General features: G+C 37.9%; 3 protein-coding genes across 4 annotated transcripts; 2 read left to right on the top strand and 1 right to left on the bottom strand.

Annotated features, from left to right (window-relative positions):
- Nucleotides 1–189: 189 nt before the first annotated feature.
- Nucleotides 190–4,980, top strand: csdc2b (cold shock domain containing C2, RNA binding b). The gene is made up of 4 exons (XM_056753668.1): nucleotides 190–378; nucleotides 1,554–1,804; nucleotides 2,871–2,993; nucleotides 3,769–4,980. Exons 2-4 carry the CDS (start codon nucleotides 1,626–1,628, stop codon nucleotides 3,929–3,931), a joined length of 465 nt encoding a protein of 154 aa, XP_056609646.1. The 5' UTR covers nucleotides 190–378; nucleotides 1,554–1,625; the 3' UTR covers nucleotides 3,932–4,980.
- Nucleotides 4,981–5,128: 148 nt separating this feature from the next.
- Nucleotides 5,129–10,630, top strand: LOC130426746 (fucolectin-like). 2 transcript variants are annotated; one of them, XM_056753664.1, is made up of 7 exons: nucleotides 5,129–6,262; nucleotides 6,428–6,457; nucleotides 7,006–7,273; nucleotides 7,360–7,496; nucleotides 8,814–8,896; nucleotides 9,061–9,151; nucleotides 9,768–10,630. In XM_056753664.1, exons 1-7 carry the CDS (start codon nucleotides 6,229–6,231, stop codon nucleotides 9,788–9,790), a joined length of 666 nt encoding a protein of 221 aa, XP_056609642.1. In that variant the 5' UTR covers nucleotides 5,129–6,228; the 3' UTR covers nucleotides 9,791–10,630. The 2 variants fall into 2 exon arrangements, with proteins under 2 accessions (XP_056609642.1, XP_056609641.1); XM_056753663.1 differs by lacking the exon at nucleotides 9,768–10,630 and having other exon boundaries at nucleotides 9,061–9,575.
- Nucleotides 10,631–10,768: 138 nt separating this feature from the next.
- Nucleotides 10,769–17,549, bottom strand: LOC130426747 (phosphomannomutase 1). Its single transcript, XM_056753666.1, has 8 exons — nucleotides 17,284–17,549; nucleotides 16,476–16,593; nucleotides 15,954–16,030; nucleotides 15,767–15,858; nucleotides 14,103–14,202; nucleotides 13,952–14,027; nucleotides 12,335–12,450; nucleotides 10,769–11,982 (listed from the first exon to the last, which is right to left on the bottom strand). Exons 1-8 carry the CDS (start codon nucleotides 17,392–17,394, stop codon nucleotides 11,860–11,862), a joined length of 813 nt encoding a protein of 270 aa, XP_056609644.1. The 5' UTR covers nucleotides 17,395–17,549; the 3' UTR covers nucleotides 10,769–11,859.
- Nucleotides 17,550–18,106: the final 557 nt, after the last annotated feature.

The following is an 18,106-nucleotide window of genomic DNA, read 5'->3' as shown; positions in this document are numbered from 1 at the left end:
GTTCGAATTTGTCATGTGACGTCATGAGCCAATTTTTGAGTTTATGTCTGATCTAGAAAAAAGATTTATATGCATCGAATAATTTCAACATAACTCGGATTGAATTTTTTATTAAATTATTATGGATGTGTCATCTGACGATATTTAAACGCATGTGACGCATTAACGCGTGCGGTGCGTCATCACCTTGATTCAGTGCGTGTCGGATCTCCCCTGTGAGCGCGTGTGCATCACACACACAGAGACACACACAGAGAATCTGAGCGCGTGTGCATCACACACACAGAGACACACAGAGAATCTGAGCGCGTGTGATTTATCACATCTGCTGTGATCTGACGGCAGGACAGAACGAGACCTCATCTCCAGACTGCTACAGTAAGTTCATCACTCCGTTTCTTTCATCAGATACACTTTCGTTTTCTACAGCTTTGAAAAAACAGCTAACCGAACAGATGGCGTCGTTGACATTGTACTGATGTTTTGTGCCTTTGTTGTGGGGGTTTAATCGTTCGCGTCTCACAAACGTCTGTGCGAACGCGCCCGGTACCCCACAAATGCTATTAGTTTGAAATGCACATATGACATCTTAATGTTGACTAGTTAGGAAGCACATAGGTTCGGGACACGCCCCTCTCTCGTGGAGAAGATTCTGGAAGCGTGCATGCTCACGTACAGGACATCGCGCCGCGCTCACTTTTCTCATTTGACGCTCCTGTCGTGCGGTGCGTCGCAAACAGTCATAAACTGTCACGTGTCTGTGTTTATCTGAGATGATGGCTTTGTGAGTGTAGTCCTCGATTTTTTTTGTTTATTGTTGCGTTTTAAAAGAACACAACAAATGACGGCGCGCGCAAGAGACAAATATTTATCAACTGATAAATAACTGAACGTCACTGACGCAAATACGGACACCAGCTGTATGACGTCACACATTCACTGCGTCCTCAACTTAAAGGGGTCACATCGGGCTAAAACAATGTTATGGTTTGTTTCAGATGTAATGTGTATGCACGAGGCGTTTCAGGCAGGTCTGGGTGAGCATTCGCTTTTAGATAGAATACATCTTTTGTTGTTCCCACACGTTTATTTTTGCAATTTTACTTGTTTAATAAAAACATGGGCAACATAAAACACACCAAAGACACAGAAAAACACGTGTTTGTGCCATATGACCCCTTTAAACTACAACTGATTTACATCGACCTGAGAACAGATTATTACTGTTGATTTACTGAATGATTCACATCTGTCAGTCAAAGCATGTGGATGTCATCAGCGTTCTGTATTCAGAAGAGTTCTATGTGTACAGAGCACATAATCAATGCTTTTGTTTGGGAGGAACCGGGCGTGCATCCCTCTCGCCCCGGGCACATACACACAGAGAGACTTAACACAGCAGAGCAAAAGCTGTTCTTCTGCATGTCTGTTAGGACAACATGTGCAAGAGCAAACAGAAAACAGAGCAAAGGACACAGAGTGTGCGTCATCATGTGCTGTAAACTCACGCTTGTTTTGTTGTGTGTGTTGTTTTTCTTCATTCTCTGTTACAGATTGATTTGTGAAACCTGAGTTCATCTAAATCTCTCACACACACACACACACACAGGTGTGAGGTTGTGATCATGGCAGAAGCAGATCTGTCGTCTCCTGTGGACGCGTCCCTGTGTTCTCCTCAAGCAGCACCGCTCTCGCTGTCGTTCCCCTTCAGGAGAGAGAGCAGTCAGGTGCTGGAGAGAGGAACCCCGCCGCCCGCAGAGTTACCCAGCCCGCTGCCCACCAAACGCACACGCTCGTACTCAGAGTAAGATAAACACACACAACACTGACACCGGGGGTGTGCTAGACCTACAGCTCCCATGACCTTTACTATCAATGTTTTATTAAAAACCTGCTGTGTGCAGTGCAACAATACTGGGGAAATATTTAAGTATCTTCAACACACTTGATTTAAACTTTATTATCATGTTTGCATGCTCAGTATGGAGATTTGTTTCTGTTAACAATCAATAATTATCTTTTCAAGAATTTACTATTATAATATTACAAGAAACCAGTCTATTCATGGCACCAACTAATATAAAGAACATATTTTATCTTAAAAAAACACAATGTTTCTTGTTTCACAGCCATGTCCAATCAAAGTTGGTAGAACCAACGGTACTGCATTGAACTCTCCTGCCTAACACACAGTTATCTCAGACATTATTTTAATGTCCTAAATTAGAGCTATAAAATAAATACGAATTTCATTTCCGCAAGTACAGAACACAAATGTTTGTATTATTGCTCCTGTTTGACATATGAGCTTTGGGTAAAAGCGTCATTGTTCTAATGTCTGAGACCTGACTGGCTGGAGATGTTAGGAGTTTGTTTATCAAGTCTTTGCTCCCTCAAACTCATCTTCTCTTTACTGCTTCCGTCTCTCTGCTTTAAACAAACACATTATGATGTGCATCTACAGGGCCGTTAATGACAGAGTCAGACTGAGATTTGCTTTAGTTTCGTCATGTTTCAAAGGCTACATCAGTTGTTTGTCATCATCCTTGTGCGACTGTGCGTGCTGCAGTTGTTGCAAGTAAACACACAGACGTGCATGTACATGGATTTCTGTGCGAAAGTACGGCACTAGTTTGTGTTCTCTGACTGGTTAAAGTGTGTGACTGCGTTGCTTTTACAAGCGTGAATTAGGTTGCTACGTTGCATATAGATCCATTTTCTTTGCTGCTATTATCAATGTAAATCATTACACTGACAAATAAACAAAAAAAACTTACTGGAGCACAGCAGATTTACTCTGGCTGACACCAAATCTAAACACATAAGAGAAAACTCTCTCTCTCTCTCTCTCTCTCTCTCTCTCTGTGCAGGACTATGCGTGCAAACGCAGGTCCCGTCTTTAAGGGTGTGTGTCAGAACTTTTGGAAGCCTCAGGGTCACGGATTCATCAGACCGTCTAACGGTGGTGAAGACATCTTTGTGCACATCTCAGAGTGAGTGACATCACACCCGCCGCTGCTGTGATTATTGTGACAAAATGTTCAATTATTATTAAAATATGTGACCCTGGACATCAAAACCAGTCTTATGGGATTTTTACATCATCTGAGAGCTGAATAAATAAGAGATCTCTATTGGTGTATGAGTTATTACAAAGGACAGTATCTGGCCTTTGAAGTTGTTCATCAGGGGCACTGCCACTCTCAGAAATAAGTTTTTATATATTAAAGGTAAGAATTTGACAAAATATCTTCATGGAAAAGATCTGTACTTTATGTCCTAATGACTTTTGTGTCTTTTACTAAAAAATTTCCTGTGCTACTTAAGACTGGTTTTATGATCCAGGGTCACATATACAGATGAAGTGAAATGGTTTTCCGATGCTAATCCCCTTTTACTAAAATTTGGAAAATCATTTTCTTGGCTTCTTGAAGTTTCATCTATTCAGGGCTCTTATTGGTTGCTTTTTCTTTGTTGTAAATTTTTTCCAGTAAAGGAAATTGACATGTTGGCTCACTTTTATGTTTCTCCACAGAATTCATTTCAAACATTTCAGCACAGATATTGAGATAAAAAAAGATAATTTAGATCAAGAGAAACATTTCAGTCGAGCATTAACAAACGTTTGCCAATATTTAACGTTTTTGTGGTGTATTGTTCTGCTGATGTCCAGCAGTCACATAAACATCTGTGTAACAATAATGATGTATGAAGTCAAATCTCAAAGTGTTTCACATGTGTTTCCTCTTTTGTGTGATGTGTTGTCAGTGTGGAGGGTAATTATGTGCCCTTGGAGGGAGACGAGGTGACGTACAAGATCTGTCCCATCCCACCCAAAAACCTGAAGGTCCATGCGGTCGAGGTGACCATCACCCACCTGAAACCAGGATGCAAACATGAGACCTGGTCAGGCCAGATCTTCAGCTCATAGAACCTGAGCGACCGCTGCGCGTGTGTGCGTGGATGCGTGTGTGTGCATGTAGGCAGAGATGGGCACTCAAGTCGCATTTAAAATGACTTCAGACTGGACTCGACTCCACAAAAAGGACTCGGGAATATTGAAAAAAACGGATTATTTGATTTACGAAAGAATACAACGGTAAATAGAACTTTTATCATAGAATTTTCTGCGTAAACTTCAGTCACATGAATCATGGCGGGAGCCTCGGCATCATGTGTCGCGTTCGGTTTTATTAATCTTTCAGAATCAGGAACTTTGGGAAGATCGGCTAAATGGAAAATGAGGGAAAATAACTAGACACCAGAACAACAACATCAAACTTTATTGGGCTTCTAAGAATGCATACACAAAGGTTAGTCACGTATAGCAAGCTGTCATACGGTGATGTGACCGCACGGGAATTTAGGATATAAAAAATTCACAATAGTACTGTTTTTATCAATATTGTCAAAGAATGTAAATGTGGCTTTTTCTAAGTGCATTGTATGAGAGATAAAGAAAAATATTGATGTGTACAGTTTGTCCAGTATTGTTTGTTTATGTAACGTTGATCAGCACGGATGGTATAAGTTTATGCTGAATTAAATCAACTGGAATATTTTCTGATAAAGTAAACTGGCGCCATATTGCGTCTCACTTGGCGGCTGCAATGATGTTTTTGATATTTTTGAATTCTACTTTCCACTATTTTGACTTGGACTCTGGCTGAAAGAATTGTGAATATCTCTGCATGTGGGTGTGAGGTGATATGTTTGCAGTAAATGCAGCGCATTGATTTAGTATCATGCCGATCAAAACTGCCATTAATCAGTTTAACATTCACCTTAGAGCCAATCAGAATCAAGTATTCAGACAGACCATGGTATAAAACAACAAAATAGTGATGCTGATATATTTAAGATTTCTCTGTGAAAGTCTTCTTTAGTTTAGACAGGCCAAACATGTGTTTTCATCTGGGACTATACTGAAGACTTGTCTGTGAAACTGGGACATTAAAAAATAAATGATGAATGACTTTATCTTTGATTTGACGTTGTAAATATTGACAACAAGCACCTGTTATGCGAGCGCACAGAAGACATCTCCACTGGTAAAACATTTACTAAAAACCATTAATAACATGAACAAAGTATTTCGATTGCATCACTCGTCTTGAGTGACATCATGATTCATCAGCATTTATTCTGTAATCTATGTGGAATATATTTCAACATTGTGTTACACTATGACATGATCTTCTTTGAATCACAGATGAGAATAGATCAAGATCAATGCAAAACAGCTCTTATGTCCTTTTCACACATTGAAAACCAAACAATGCGAGAAACAAGACACCTCTGACCTCAATATTCAGTTCCAAGACATGATCTATGATCATTTGAATGTTCTCGTAGACAGTAAAATTTGCTACATTTTTTGTGTATCCAAAACATATGATAAGCACAAGAGAATTTTCCTACTGAAAACAAACACTGGAAACATTCAGAGATCAAACTACTGTTTGTAACACTGGTTTAAAAGAATTATAGATTTGCAAAAGGCAGTAATGTTGAAGATATGAATCAAGCACAATATTTAGCTTTTGTACACATAACACTACAAAATCCAAACACTTAAAAAAAATTAAAGCGCCATGAACTTAAAGTGATCTCTATGATGTTGTTTTACAGTAAATAATAGTTTGTTTTATGCAAAGAATAATAAGGGGGATGTTGAGAAAGCCTTTTGTTTTTCTGTGGAGAATCAAGTTAATTTAATAGTTGTATCATTAAAGATCTCGGGTTTAAATTGTCTGTAGGAAAGTGTCTTTATTCTGAAGTCATAACACAAAACACGATGAGAGTGATTATCAGGAAGAGAAAACACTGCTGTGAGTTCAGAAGAAAAAACATTCTGTCAGTCTTTCATTATAGAAATCAATCCAGCAAAGAAATGAGTCAACAGAAAAGTTGTTCTCTTTGTTTATCTGCTGGTTTCCTGTAAGAGATTTCCCTCTGCAATGGAAGATTGTACCATCTTCCTGACACCAGATTTGATTTGTAAATAAGTGTTTTAGTAGTTTAAGACGTTCAGTGGTGATGTCATGAGAGTGGAGAGAGTGACAGTCAAATATCCAGAGGGATGTACTGCTAGAAGAGTGAAGAAGAGAGGAGGACTCTCACACTGAGTGAAATCTTCATCTGTAACCCCAGAGGAAAGTTCTGCTCATAACACATAAGAAACTCAATTCTCTTCTATTCTCATATTACTTTTTTTTCACCAGTGACATGGAAAATCTCATTCAACTGATTTTACTTTCTAGTGAGTACACCTACACCATCATCTCAACATTAAACATGCTGGCAGTCATTCTTCATTCAAATCTTTAAAAGTATTCTTCAGAAATTAAGAAATAAAGACCTGGCTGTTAACTTTCATTAACTAATTTACAAATAAAAGTGTAACATTCTTGTTTTTGTTCAACAGGTCTTGTTTCTGTTCCAGGGAGTTCAGCAGGTGATCAATTCTTTTCATTGAATGATTTAAATGATTGTTTTTATTGTTCATTCATTGTTGTAAATTTGTGTTTAGATGACAGTTTAATTCTCATGAGAATGTGTCTCTGATTAGGTTTTTGTTTTAAATAAATGTAAATAATCACCCATCTGGATGCTCAGTCTTCAAGAGCTTCCACTGGAAATATTATCGCAATATTAATAGAGATTGTTTTAGAACAGTTGATTTAAATGGATTTTCATATGATTCATTCATTCAAGTTACGATCATGAAGTCATAAATCAAAAAACATATTTGTGTTGCAAAACAATCTTATTATCAAAATCATTCATAAAGTACTAGAGAGATATTTCAATGTGAAGTTTTTCAGCTGTGAGTCTGTGGTTTATGTGTGTTGTGTCAAATGAAGAAGCAATGAGTCAAACTGATACAAAACACATGTTTCAACAGACAATGATAAAGTCCTCATATTCATCTTTTAATGTTGTTTGACTTTATATATATCTACAGACAGACTGAATGACTGTCTTTGAATTGATATATTCTAGAGAATTTAGCATTTAAAGGAACAGCGACACAGTCATCCACATATAGTACCTGGTCAGCTAAACGTGCCATAGATGGTCTCAGAAATGTTCCATACTGCATACATACATCAATTTATAGTACCCCATGGTGGAGGCTGGATCTTCAGGATTATTATGACGTCAGTACAGTGATCATCACTGCTCGGTCAGACTGCTGTTTGGATGAAACCCGTGGAGCAGAGATTCGTATTGGAAACTCACTAGAGAACAATGGAAACAACAATCCCATGTAAAGTTATTCATGAAATCACTTGAACACTTTTGATTGATTGATCTAAACACCTCTATAGAGATTCAGTGATTCTCTCTCTCCAGATGTGCTGTGACTCCTGGTTTTCTACTTGGTCAAAGCATCAGTTTCTCATGCCTTGGGATGAAGGGACGTTATGTGAACGTGGTCAGATCTGGAAGTACATCAATTCTCGCTCTGTGTGAGGTGGAGGTCTATGGAGGTAATATCTTTAAATGTACTGTTTGATAGAGCCGGTGCATTGAACATTTTACTTGTAAATATTTATTATAATCAATGATTTCAGTCATCACTCAGTCTTTTTGTTAAGTCATTCCCATTACATTTGATTGATATTGTGTTCATTATATCCATAATGTTTACCTCAGTGTGATATATTTGTCAATGGCACTGTGTTGTGTATGTGTGTTGATATGAGTTGATGTGAATGTATGAATAAGACTGAAGTCAGTAAATGAGTGATTGATTTAAGAAGCTCCTGAAGAAAATCATCTGTTTGTGTTCTCATCATCTCAATGACAACTGCTCCACTAAACAATATATTCAGACTCAACTTCACACAGAAAGCTTTTGTGTAGTTTTGGTTGTTCATTTAAATGGGAGCAGTGACTGAAATGCAAACTATAGAGCAGATTTTAAATAGTTTGAAAGTGATTCTGTCTCAACTCAACTCAACTCAACTTTATTTATATAGCGCTTTTTACAATTTTCATTGTTACAAAGCAGCTGTACATGAGACACATTTAATACAAGTATGAATTCTAAAGCAGCCCCCCCGGCCAGGCAGATAGTGCAAAACAATATGCAAACGGTTGTGAGGAACCCAAAACTCCCATCGAGAAAAAAAACCTCAGGGGAACCCAGGCCCAACCAGGGGATTCCAGTTCCCCTCTGGCAAAAGCTGCTGCCTCTGCACAAGCTCATCAGTGCTTGCACAACAAGGCTTAATAAAAATATAAAAATTAAAGATTATCATTAACAATCTAATAGCATTTGAAATGTTGAACTAAAAAACAAAGTTGCTGCGTCCTTTATCCAGCTCTATCCTCTTAGCACTTGTCAGGTCACCGCTTCCCATTCTCAGCTCTGCCATCAGGTCTGGGCATGAACTGCATCCTGCGGTAACCTTGGAACAAAGAGACAAGACTGGCTGAGAGTAGAGTACTGTTCTGCACTCTTTGATGCAACAAGTACATCAGTTGCTGTCTCTGTGTAAACTTCAAAAACGTCAATTTGTAAAAACTTTGATGTCATGTGTATTATGTTTCCCTTTGCAGAGTGACATCAGCAGCTATTGGATGTCATTCATAGTTCAGTGTTTTAGTCATTTATCACAGATCCATGTGAACGCTCATCACTTTATCAACATTATCATCTGTAGAGAAACATTTTAGTCGTGTAAATATAGAGTGTTAAAGTAAAATGACATTCTGCTTTGGTTCATTGGGGCTCAATGTTTTCTCTAAATATCAGTGTTTTTATTTGTTTATGATTTTTTAATCTGTTTTTTCTGTTTTAGTTCACAGACAAAAAACCTTTCTGAGGCTGAAGTTTTCCTCCAGTGGTGATGTAGCTGCTGAGAGCGACAAAATCCTCCATCAGGTGAGAAAAAGAGTCTTAAAATACAAAAGTAAATGTGATGATTTAAGAGAGAAGTGATATATGAGAGTGTTTGATGTGTGTAAATATATGAGATGAGTGATGATGAGAGAATGAGAAATGACAGTATGTTTCATGTGTGGATTGAAATATTTGATGGATTTTAGCTCCAGTCTGCTCTGGGATTGAACATCTCTGATTTTAAACTGTCCTGGACACAACTACCCAAGAAAGAAGAAGAACAGGAGGAGGACGGAGGCGAGTACACACACTTTACAACTCGATTGATCAAAAGATCAAAAGTCTTTCATGTGAAAGTGTTTTCAGTAAATCATAGTCAGGTAAACACACAGATATCCAGAAGGTTGACAGATGAAGTTGACAGGCCGGTGTGTTTATTTCATTCAGATTTCTATTGCATGTGCAGACATATTTCACTGTAAACAATTTTTGTAGAAATGACAGTATTACTGGCACCAGTTTGTTTCTTTAAAGATAAATGATCATTGACCATTACCAAGTCTTGATCCTTACAGAACATTTCTGGTTCCCAGAATGCTTTGCAGGAGGCGGTTATTTTATCGGCTATTTTCCGTAAAGATAAATTCTTGTTAATCTTTAATATTCATTTATCTTTGAACAAAGTGTTTCTAATAAATAACATAAATACACATCTGCAGTAGGTTACAACTAGCTGGATAACTACAGCAAAAAAGTTTACAGTGTTTAAAATAACAATTTGGAGAGTTGAAACCATTTGGGAAATAAACACCTGTTCTTTATCTGTTGTAAAAAATAATATAAGATAAATTTAATTATAAAAAAATATTTTGATTATTTCATCTAATTGACTGAATCTTTGTTTTATTTACAGGTTCTTGTGTTAAACATCTTTAACTGGATACACAAACTGAATCTCTAATGCAATGATTCATTTTATTCAGTGATTTCTATTATTTTTCTTCTCTATTATTGATGGTGTGAATGACGTGGTGTTCACATCACTGTTGTCATCCTTTCAATCTCATTATAGTCCGCCTCATTATATTTGTGTTGTGTAGTTGTGTGCCAAAGCCTGAGATAAAGTGTGTAGAAAAACAATGGCGTGTCAATATATTTATCATAATTTGTTCTATTAATAGCATCACATCTTAAACATGTACCATCCTTTAAAAACTCTGAGATTTCTATTTCCCCAATTTTGTTTTTTATTTTATTTATTACAGGGACAATGCATACATTTCGTTGCATAGTACTTGTACATGTGTAATGACAATAAAATTGAATCTCATCTCATCTCATTAATAAACAGTTCTGTCAATATGCCTAAATGCTGTCTTTCACCTGCAGTCAGACAGACTGGACAGTCTAGACAGATGGTAAAGGTCATCCTTACATTATAATTATGTTATATTTACACTTGTTTATTTTCTATAAACTGCTCATATGTGTGCATTGTGTATAAAAGTGACACATCATCAGGTGTTGTGTGTCTTCTGTGGTGAAGTGTGTCAGATGTGTGCTGCACTGCTGCATCTTCCAGTCTCTTTCTGTGAATGAATTTATTCTGTGATTGTTTGATCGTGTTCTTGAGTCCCTCTCGTCTCTTCATCATCAGATTGCTGTACGTCTGTCTGATCGTTTCAATTGTGATGTTCCAGTGAGTGTTTCTTTTTCGGTGAATGTTTTTGTTTGTTTGTTGTGTAAGCGCTTTTACCATTTGATCACTATTTGCATGTGTACTTTGAGACTAATAAATCATTCGCACTTCTCTCTGTGATCTGTCTGAACGTCATATCAAATCAACCGGTCACGCTGAAATTCATTTAGAAAACTGAACATCCCACCATCAAAAAAGACAAACACATCATTAGCAACATATATATATATGACATGTTTATGATTCCAGACAACAACTGTTTCATTCATATTGCATAAATTTGTCGACCTCGGAGAGTGCAAACGTCATTTACTCGAAAATATGATGTCATACTCTGTAACAAAACATCCAATTTACTTACATGATCTCTCCACATTCTTTCAGAGAGTCGCACAGAATTAAAGTGTTTCAATCATCATCAGATATGTTATACTGTTACTGTTAATCCTCATGTGAGATGTTTTTGTGGAATGATGAACACACACTCTTCACATCTCATCAGATAGATGATGTTTTTTCGCGTGTTGTATCAAAACACAGATATTTGTTAGGAGAAGCTTTAAAACATTTAGACACATAGTGACTCTTTTACAAATCAAATCTAGTGCAGTGTGGACAGAACGTGTCTCTCATGTTAATAAATATTCATCTCAGACTGAATACCTCATACAGACATCCACCCAAACAGACACACAATAATCCCACAATGTTAACTTCTGCTTTCTCTGCATTATTGGAAGACCACACGAGAATGTTCTTGGACGTTTCTCTGAAGGTTTAGTCTTTTTAGAACCGTTCTGCAAACCAAAAACTGTTTGCTGGTAAAACCTGACAAATTAACAATCACAATGTACGGTACAGAAAAGATTTTCTTACTCAGTATTTTTGTCTTGTTTTATAGCACTAATATGAATCAAGACATATTCCTTGAACAGCAAAACAATTGAAAGTCATTTTTTCTAAAAAAACGTTTTTGCCAGTGATGAAAAAAACGTGAAAATAATTCAAAAGGAAAACAAGATTATTTTTGTTAACACATCATCACTCACTTTTACACTTTACATTTCAAGTAATTAAGCAAGTTTATATTTATAAACTTATTTTAGAATGTTAAGACACAGAAAAATCTTTTTTTGCAGTGCAAATCAACATATAATCAAGACAAGACCGTACAGAAAGTCATTTAAATATAAAGCACCTTTTAAACAGCCGAGGAAAAGCTGAAGAGTCATGTCATCAGTCATGTGTGATGTTCAGTAGTGGTTTAAAAGCATCAGTCAGTACTCTGAGGGTCCTGCGGGGGGCGTCACGACTCGTTGGGTGGAGTGTTGAAGAAGATGGCTCTGCAGAGACGCACTGTGTCTTCAGGAGAACAGACTGTGAAGCCGATGGTTCGAGGGTCCTCGAAGATCTCATAATCATTCCCACCCTGATGACAGAGAACAGTCCATAAACCACCTGACACACACGTACATACACATGTACACACACACGCACACACTCATTCACACACACAATCACACGCACGTGCACACACACACACACACACACACACACATTCACACACACTCATTCAGACACACACTCATTCACACACACACACACACACACACACTCATTCAGACACACACTCATTCACACACACACACACACACACACACTCATTAATACACATTCATTCACACACACACACACACTCACACATTCATACACACACACACACACACACACACACTCATTCATACACACACACACACACACACACTCACACACACACTCACCAGTGATGTTTCATTGCCAAAGAAGTAGATGGTGTCCAATCCCTCCTGCTCCAGAACCTCCAGACACAGACGTTTGTCCCAACCCTCCGGAAACACGTCGAAACTGATCAAACCTCCTGAAATGAGGCACACAAGAGAGTGTAGTGTGTATGAAACAAGAACACTAATATGTGTATAACAGGATCAGCTACTAAGTAAATAGTTACGTAACTTAAAAGTTAATTAAGGGATTGCTGTAATTATTTCTGTAATTTAATCACAGTTACTGATGTAATTAAACTAAATACTGTGTGTAATATGTGTGACAAATAGTGAAATCAACATCAAAATTTAAAATCCATCTTAAGTGTATATTCTCACATTCGTAAAACTAATTTATGTTTCACATGAATGAATTGAAAGAGCATTTCATGTCTGTCCTTGAATCACTTAACTATACAATGTTGATGAAGGATATAGAAAGTCATTAGTAATGAAATACTTGTGAAGAGTCATTTGTACAGTAATCTAACTACACTATTGAATATGTCCTTCATTACTTTTTCTGAAGAACTTACCCAACACTGTACAGGATGTACTGAGCTACACTGTAAATCAAGCCAAGCACATTGCATTGTGGGACAATGAACACTGGGAAATGTAATGAAACACTGTGTGTGTGTGTGTGTGTGTGTGTGTGTGTGTATTTCTCTTCAGCTGTATCACACATGAGTGTTTGTGCCCACAGGACTGACTTCAGTACATGATGGTTAAAAACGTATTTCTCTTTTCACCAAACACACACTCTGATCTAAATAAGGACGACATAGATTTATATAATATAACACTAAACTGTGAAAAGACATCTATTCATTCATGAAAGACAAAAACACAACACACACACACACAGTCTTGTTTTGATGCACAGCTCTAAACATTTTAACCTAAAAATCGCTTTAAATCACTGTTTGTGTTCATAAGTGTCTTTACAAATAAGAAGGTCACCAAATGGAGGTTTTGCTCACTTTTGAGTGCCCTTCATCACCAGTCTGTCGTCACATTCCACTGGTGAAACAACAGCTGCCAGAGCAACGGCCAATCAGTGTGCTTGATTACCTAACACACCCCTTAGCCCCCCCCCCCCTCATTCATACATAAGAATATAAAACATGACAAATGTTTTTATTTGTTTATCACTGCTGGGACAAAATGTGTGTGTGTGTGTTGACACAACTTGACACAACTTCTCTTTAAAGATAGTGAATGTGATGATTAATCAATCATGTGTTCAGTGTTTGTGTTACACACATGAATGAAGCTCAGATCATGTGACATGTGACTTTTTTAATAAACGTTCAGTTTTTGTAAAATGTAAATACAGGTGTGTGTGTGTGTGTGTGTGGATGTTGAAATGAGCAGCAGTGTGTCTTCATTTAAGGTGTGTGACAGATAATATAATCACAAACAGGTTTTAAAGTAAACACACACACACACACTATCTGTGCTAAAGGTGATAAGACACACAAGGCACTAATGTGTGTGTGTGTGTGTTGACCAGCACACAAACAAACAGCACAGTGCACAGGTCAGCTTTATTAATGATGAACAGATCAGTGTGATGTCATTTCCTGTTTGTACCTCTGGTGAAGCGCAGACCTTTTCCTGCGAACTCTTTCTGCAGCGCTGCCACAAACTTCTCTCTTATCTTCTCTCTCTGTTCAGAACAAGACGCTTTGTGTGAGTGTTTATTACTCACACTACACAAACACAAACACACACTCATCATCACCTTATCAATCTCTGAGAACTCCAGTCGCTCCTCTAGTGTGCAGCTTCTGCCGATGGGCGAGATGTTCAACATACCGTTACGAAACTCAATGAACGTCCCTCTGACAACACAAAGAGAGAGAGAGAGAGAGAGAGAGAGAGAGATTGTTGAAATGACATGAAGATCACAACATATCCAGCTGCAGAACCACAGCCGCAGTTCCAGAACCACATTTCTGGAAAAATAATCCCACAAAAGCACAAATTAAATATTTAATAAATAAACGCTTAACTTAACATATGTGCTCGTTGTCAATAACGCCTCCCCTCACTTCTGTTCTGTAGCTGTTATAATAAGAGTGAATTGTTTATTTGATAAATTGTAGTTGAATTCTTTTAAAACCATGCTGTTTGCTTTTTTATACAACCTAGTTATATTATAAAACAATAAAACCTTGTCAAAAAATGCCCACAAGTTTAAAACATGATTTCTAACATCATGTACAAGAACACACGGGCTAATACAATAACACACATTAGGCCATGTTCACACTTGGATTGTTTTTAAGCTGCTAGCGTCTGTTTACATTATAATCCCGTGGAGTTAACCATGTTTTCAAAATATGTCCTGAGTGCTTTTTTAAACGCCAGCACCTTTTTTTGCAGCTCAGAGCATCAATTTTTTTAATTTTAAGAAAATAAAAGCCCTAACTCAAGCTCCTTTTTCACACTTAACCAATGACACGAACCTGTCGTTTCCATAACAACATTCGAGGAATTTGATTGGTCGAGAAGGAAAAAATAAAATGGCGGCCAGATGCATAGTTTTGTGTAAATGTAAGTTTAATTTTCACTTTCAATTACTTCTTATTGGATTTCTAGCGAGAAACTAGTATTGTTGTTTTTAAATATGTGATTAGTTATTGCAAAGATGCTCTCTGTTTATAATTGAAATAAACTACTGGTACGCTGACTTTGAAGCCTGTCTGCCTTAGTGCTATCTACGGACATTGCTGGCTGCTATTGTAACAACCGTTTTTTTACTAAAAATGAGCCATTGTCAACATTTCTTGTCAAAAAAGAAGTCAAGTGTGAATTATACAATAATATAAGGTATATGCCAATGTCACATGACTAAACCATTAAACAGGTCTCACTCGCTTGATGGAAAAAGTGATAACAGCTGTTTAACTATCAGCGATATATATTATGATTTCTTATGTAATCAGCTAGCTAGCTGTTTCCATTTTTTATGCGATTTATTTTATTTCAATATTCAAATTTCTATGAGAAGAAAATTTAAATATGTTTATATATAAATATGATAACATGATGGCATTATGAGGCTCTTTATGTCATGAAGGGCATTCAAATGACAAAAACCGGATGCAATGAGACCTTTGTTTTTCAGTTTCTGCCCGTGACATTTGGCAGAAAGCTCAAGATTAATGTTTTATAAAGCTTGTTGTGCCGTCCCGTAATGTCTTACTATAATTTATACATAAACAAACTGAAAAGAGCTTTTATGTAAAAGCATGAAGGTTAGCCTGTTACAAAAGCAAATCTCAAGCTCCGCCCCTCTGTTCTGTGGCTGTGGTTCAGAAACGGCTGGAGGAGCTGCGGCTCTGCAGCTGGATACTATTGCATCTGTGTGTGTGTGTGTGTGTGTGTGTGTGTGTGCGTTACCTTTTCTTGGGCAGTTTCAGGAGGCCCATGTATCTGAGACAGAAGTTGATCAGATCCTGCAGTAGTTCTTCTCCTAACTTATTCTGAATGGCCTGAGAAACACAAGAAACTGGTTTAGATGACCAACACACACACACACACACAAACACACAAACACACACCATACACAGAGAGTTCCTCAGCTCACCTGTTTGGAGAGAAGTTTGCCGTCTTTATATTGCACCGTCCCGTTCTCAGCAAACACATAATCAAACTTGTGAATGACTGACGACAAACAAAACACAATCAGGGACTCAATTATCATCACAACTTCATTTACATTCAAACACATTCAGTCTGAAGTGATGTCACACAATCCTTTGATCATTCTTGTAAACACACAGATCTGTACACAGACATGAGTGAAAGTGGAGCTCAGTTCCAGGTTCCTCTGCTTGTTTATGTTCATACAGACATTAAACTTCAGGTGTCCTGAGCTCTAGGTTTTATTTCATTACTCAAACCCTCACAAACTTGTGTGTGTGTTTGTTTAGATGTGTACAGATGGAAATAGCCTCAGTCCAGTAAAACCAGTGTCTCCACATTCTGTCCCAGGTCTAAAACCAGTTTTCATGGATATGACCCGACACCACCAGTAATGATTCTGACCGGGAGTTTTTAAACTGTGTGTGCGTGTGTTTGTGTGCGTGCATGTGTGTGTGTGTCAAACCTTCTTCTCCATCTCCGAGTTGTTCTGCTATTTTGGAATAGTCAGAGCCCCCCACCACTCCGATCTTCACCTTTTTACGTAAATCCTGAAAAAATTCATCCAGCTGAGGGTCGATCTTCTGCACACACACACACACACACACGCGTGCACACACACACACACACACATATTTAGTCATTTGGCAGACACTTTTATCCAAAGTGACTTACATTGCTTTATCCTACACATTTTACATAGGTATTTGCAATCCCCTGGTATCGAACCCACAACCTCTTACCACTGAGCTACAGGAAAGCTCAGTGGTAAGACACACACACGCACGCGCACACAACATTTGAGTCTCGAGTTCTCACATACTGTGGACGAGGAAGAGTAACACAACACTATACACACGATCAGCAAAAATAAAGAACAGTGCGTTCAACGCGTTCTGCAGCATCAGATGACGCGACGGGACGCGCCGTCCACAGAGAACGAGCGCAATGAATGATTTGAGCTGTTGAGTGATCAAATGTCATTATTCTGAATTAATATGCCAATGATCAAGCGACAGTGATTATTATAAATGAATAAAAACATCATATCAATCTCTACAGAGCGCTGCAGCGGCGGTATGTGCGTGCATAGGGTACGTGCAGAACGAGCGTTACATACACAAACGCGCGCGCGCTCAAGCTATCTAAAGTGCGCGTGCTTTAATACTTCGGTCCCTCGGGTCAGCGATGTAAATATAAACATTACTTTATATAATTGATAAGAGGAGGCGTCATTTACCTCGCGTTAATATCTCATATAAATCACGTCTTACCTCTCGGGGGCGCGTCAGGGTTCCGTCCACATCAAACAAACACAAAACATTCCGACCTCCGGCTGCACGCGCTAGAATGTCCATGTCAACATTTACATCTAATAAAACCATTAAATATATACAAATATACACTGAGCGACTCTATGACTCAACGCTTAAAATAAAAGAGACACAGTCTCTGCTCTGTCCTAAAAACGAGAGATAAAAGCATCGAGTGTTGTGAACTCGTGTGAGAGTAAACACAACAGTCTACATGACCACTACAAAGTGTGAATGAATTCAGACTATCCGCCCGGGGAGGGGCTGCCTTGGCCAATCAAAAGCGAAGAATCTGATCCCGTGACACACGTACTCGGGACTTCGGATGCAGTGAAGTCAAAGCTCTCATGTAACGTTACATCACCTTAACCAACAACAACAACTACACAACACAACACAACACAACACTCTAAACTATATCAAACACATTCATTAAAGTGATTTTAATACACGAGCGCATTTAATACATCCATATAAACATTTATTTACAGATGCCTTCTTGTTTTTAGTTAAACAATCACGGGTTAATTAAATGTATGATAATTATACAAATGATAAAAACGAAAGTTCAGAAGTGAAAGTTCAATAGTTTTGTTTTTTTAGTTTTGTTAATTTGTCCTATAGGGGGCTCGCTCTCTCTCTCTCTCTCTCTCTCTCTCTCTCACTCTTTCTTTCTCTCTCTCTCTCTCTCTCTCTCACTCTCTCTCTCTCTCTCTCTCTCTCACTCTTTCTTTCTCTCTCTCTCTCTCTCTCACTCTTTCTCTCTCTCTCTCTCTCACTCTTT

Source organism: Triplophysa dalaica, chromosome 7, assembly GCF_015846415.1.
Source record: "Triplophysa dalaica isolate WHDGS20190420 chromosome 7, ASM1584641v1, whole genome shotgun sequence".
NCBI lineage: Eukaryota > Metazoa > Chordata > Actinopteri > Cypriniformes > Nemacheilidae > Triplophysa > Triplophysa dalaica.
Note: the sequence above shows the minus strand (reverse complement) of the source record. Positions and strands in the feature narration are given on the sequence as shown.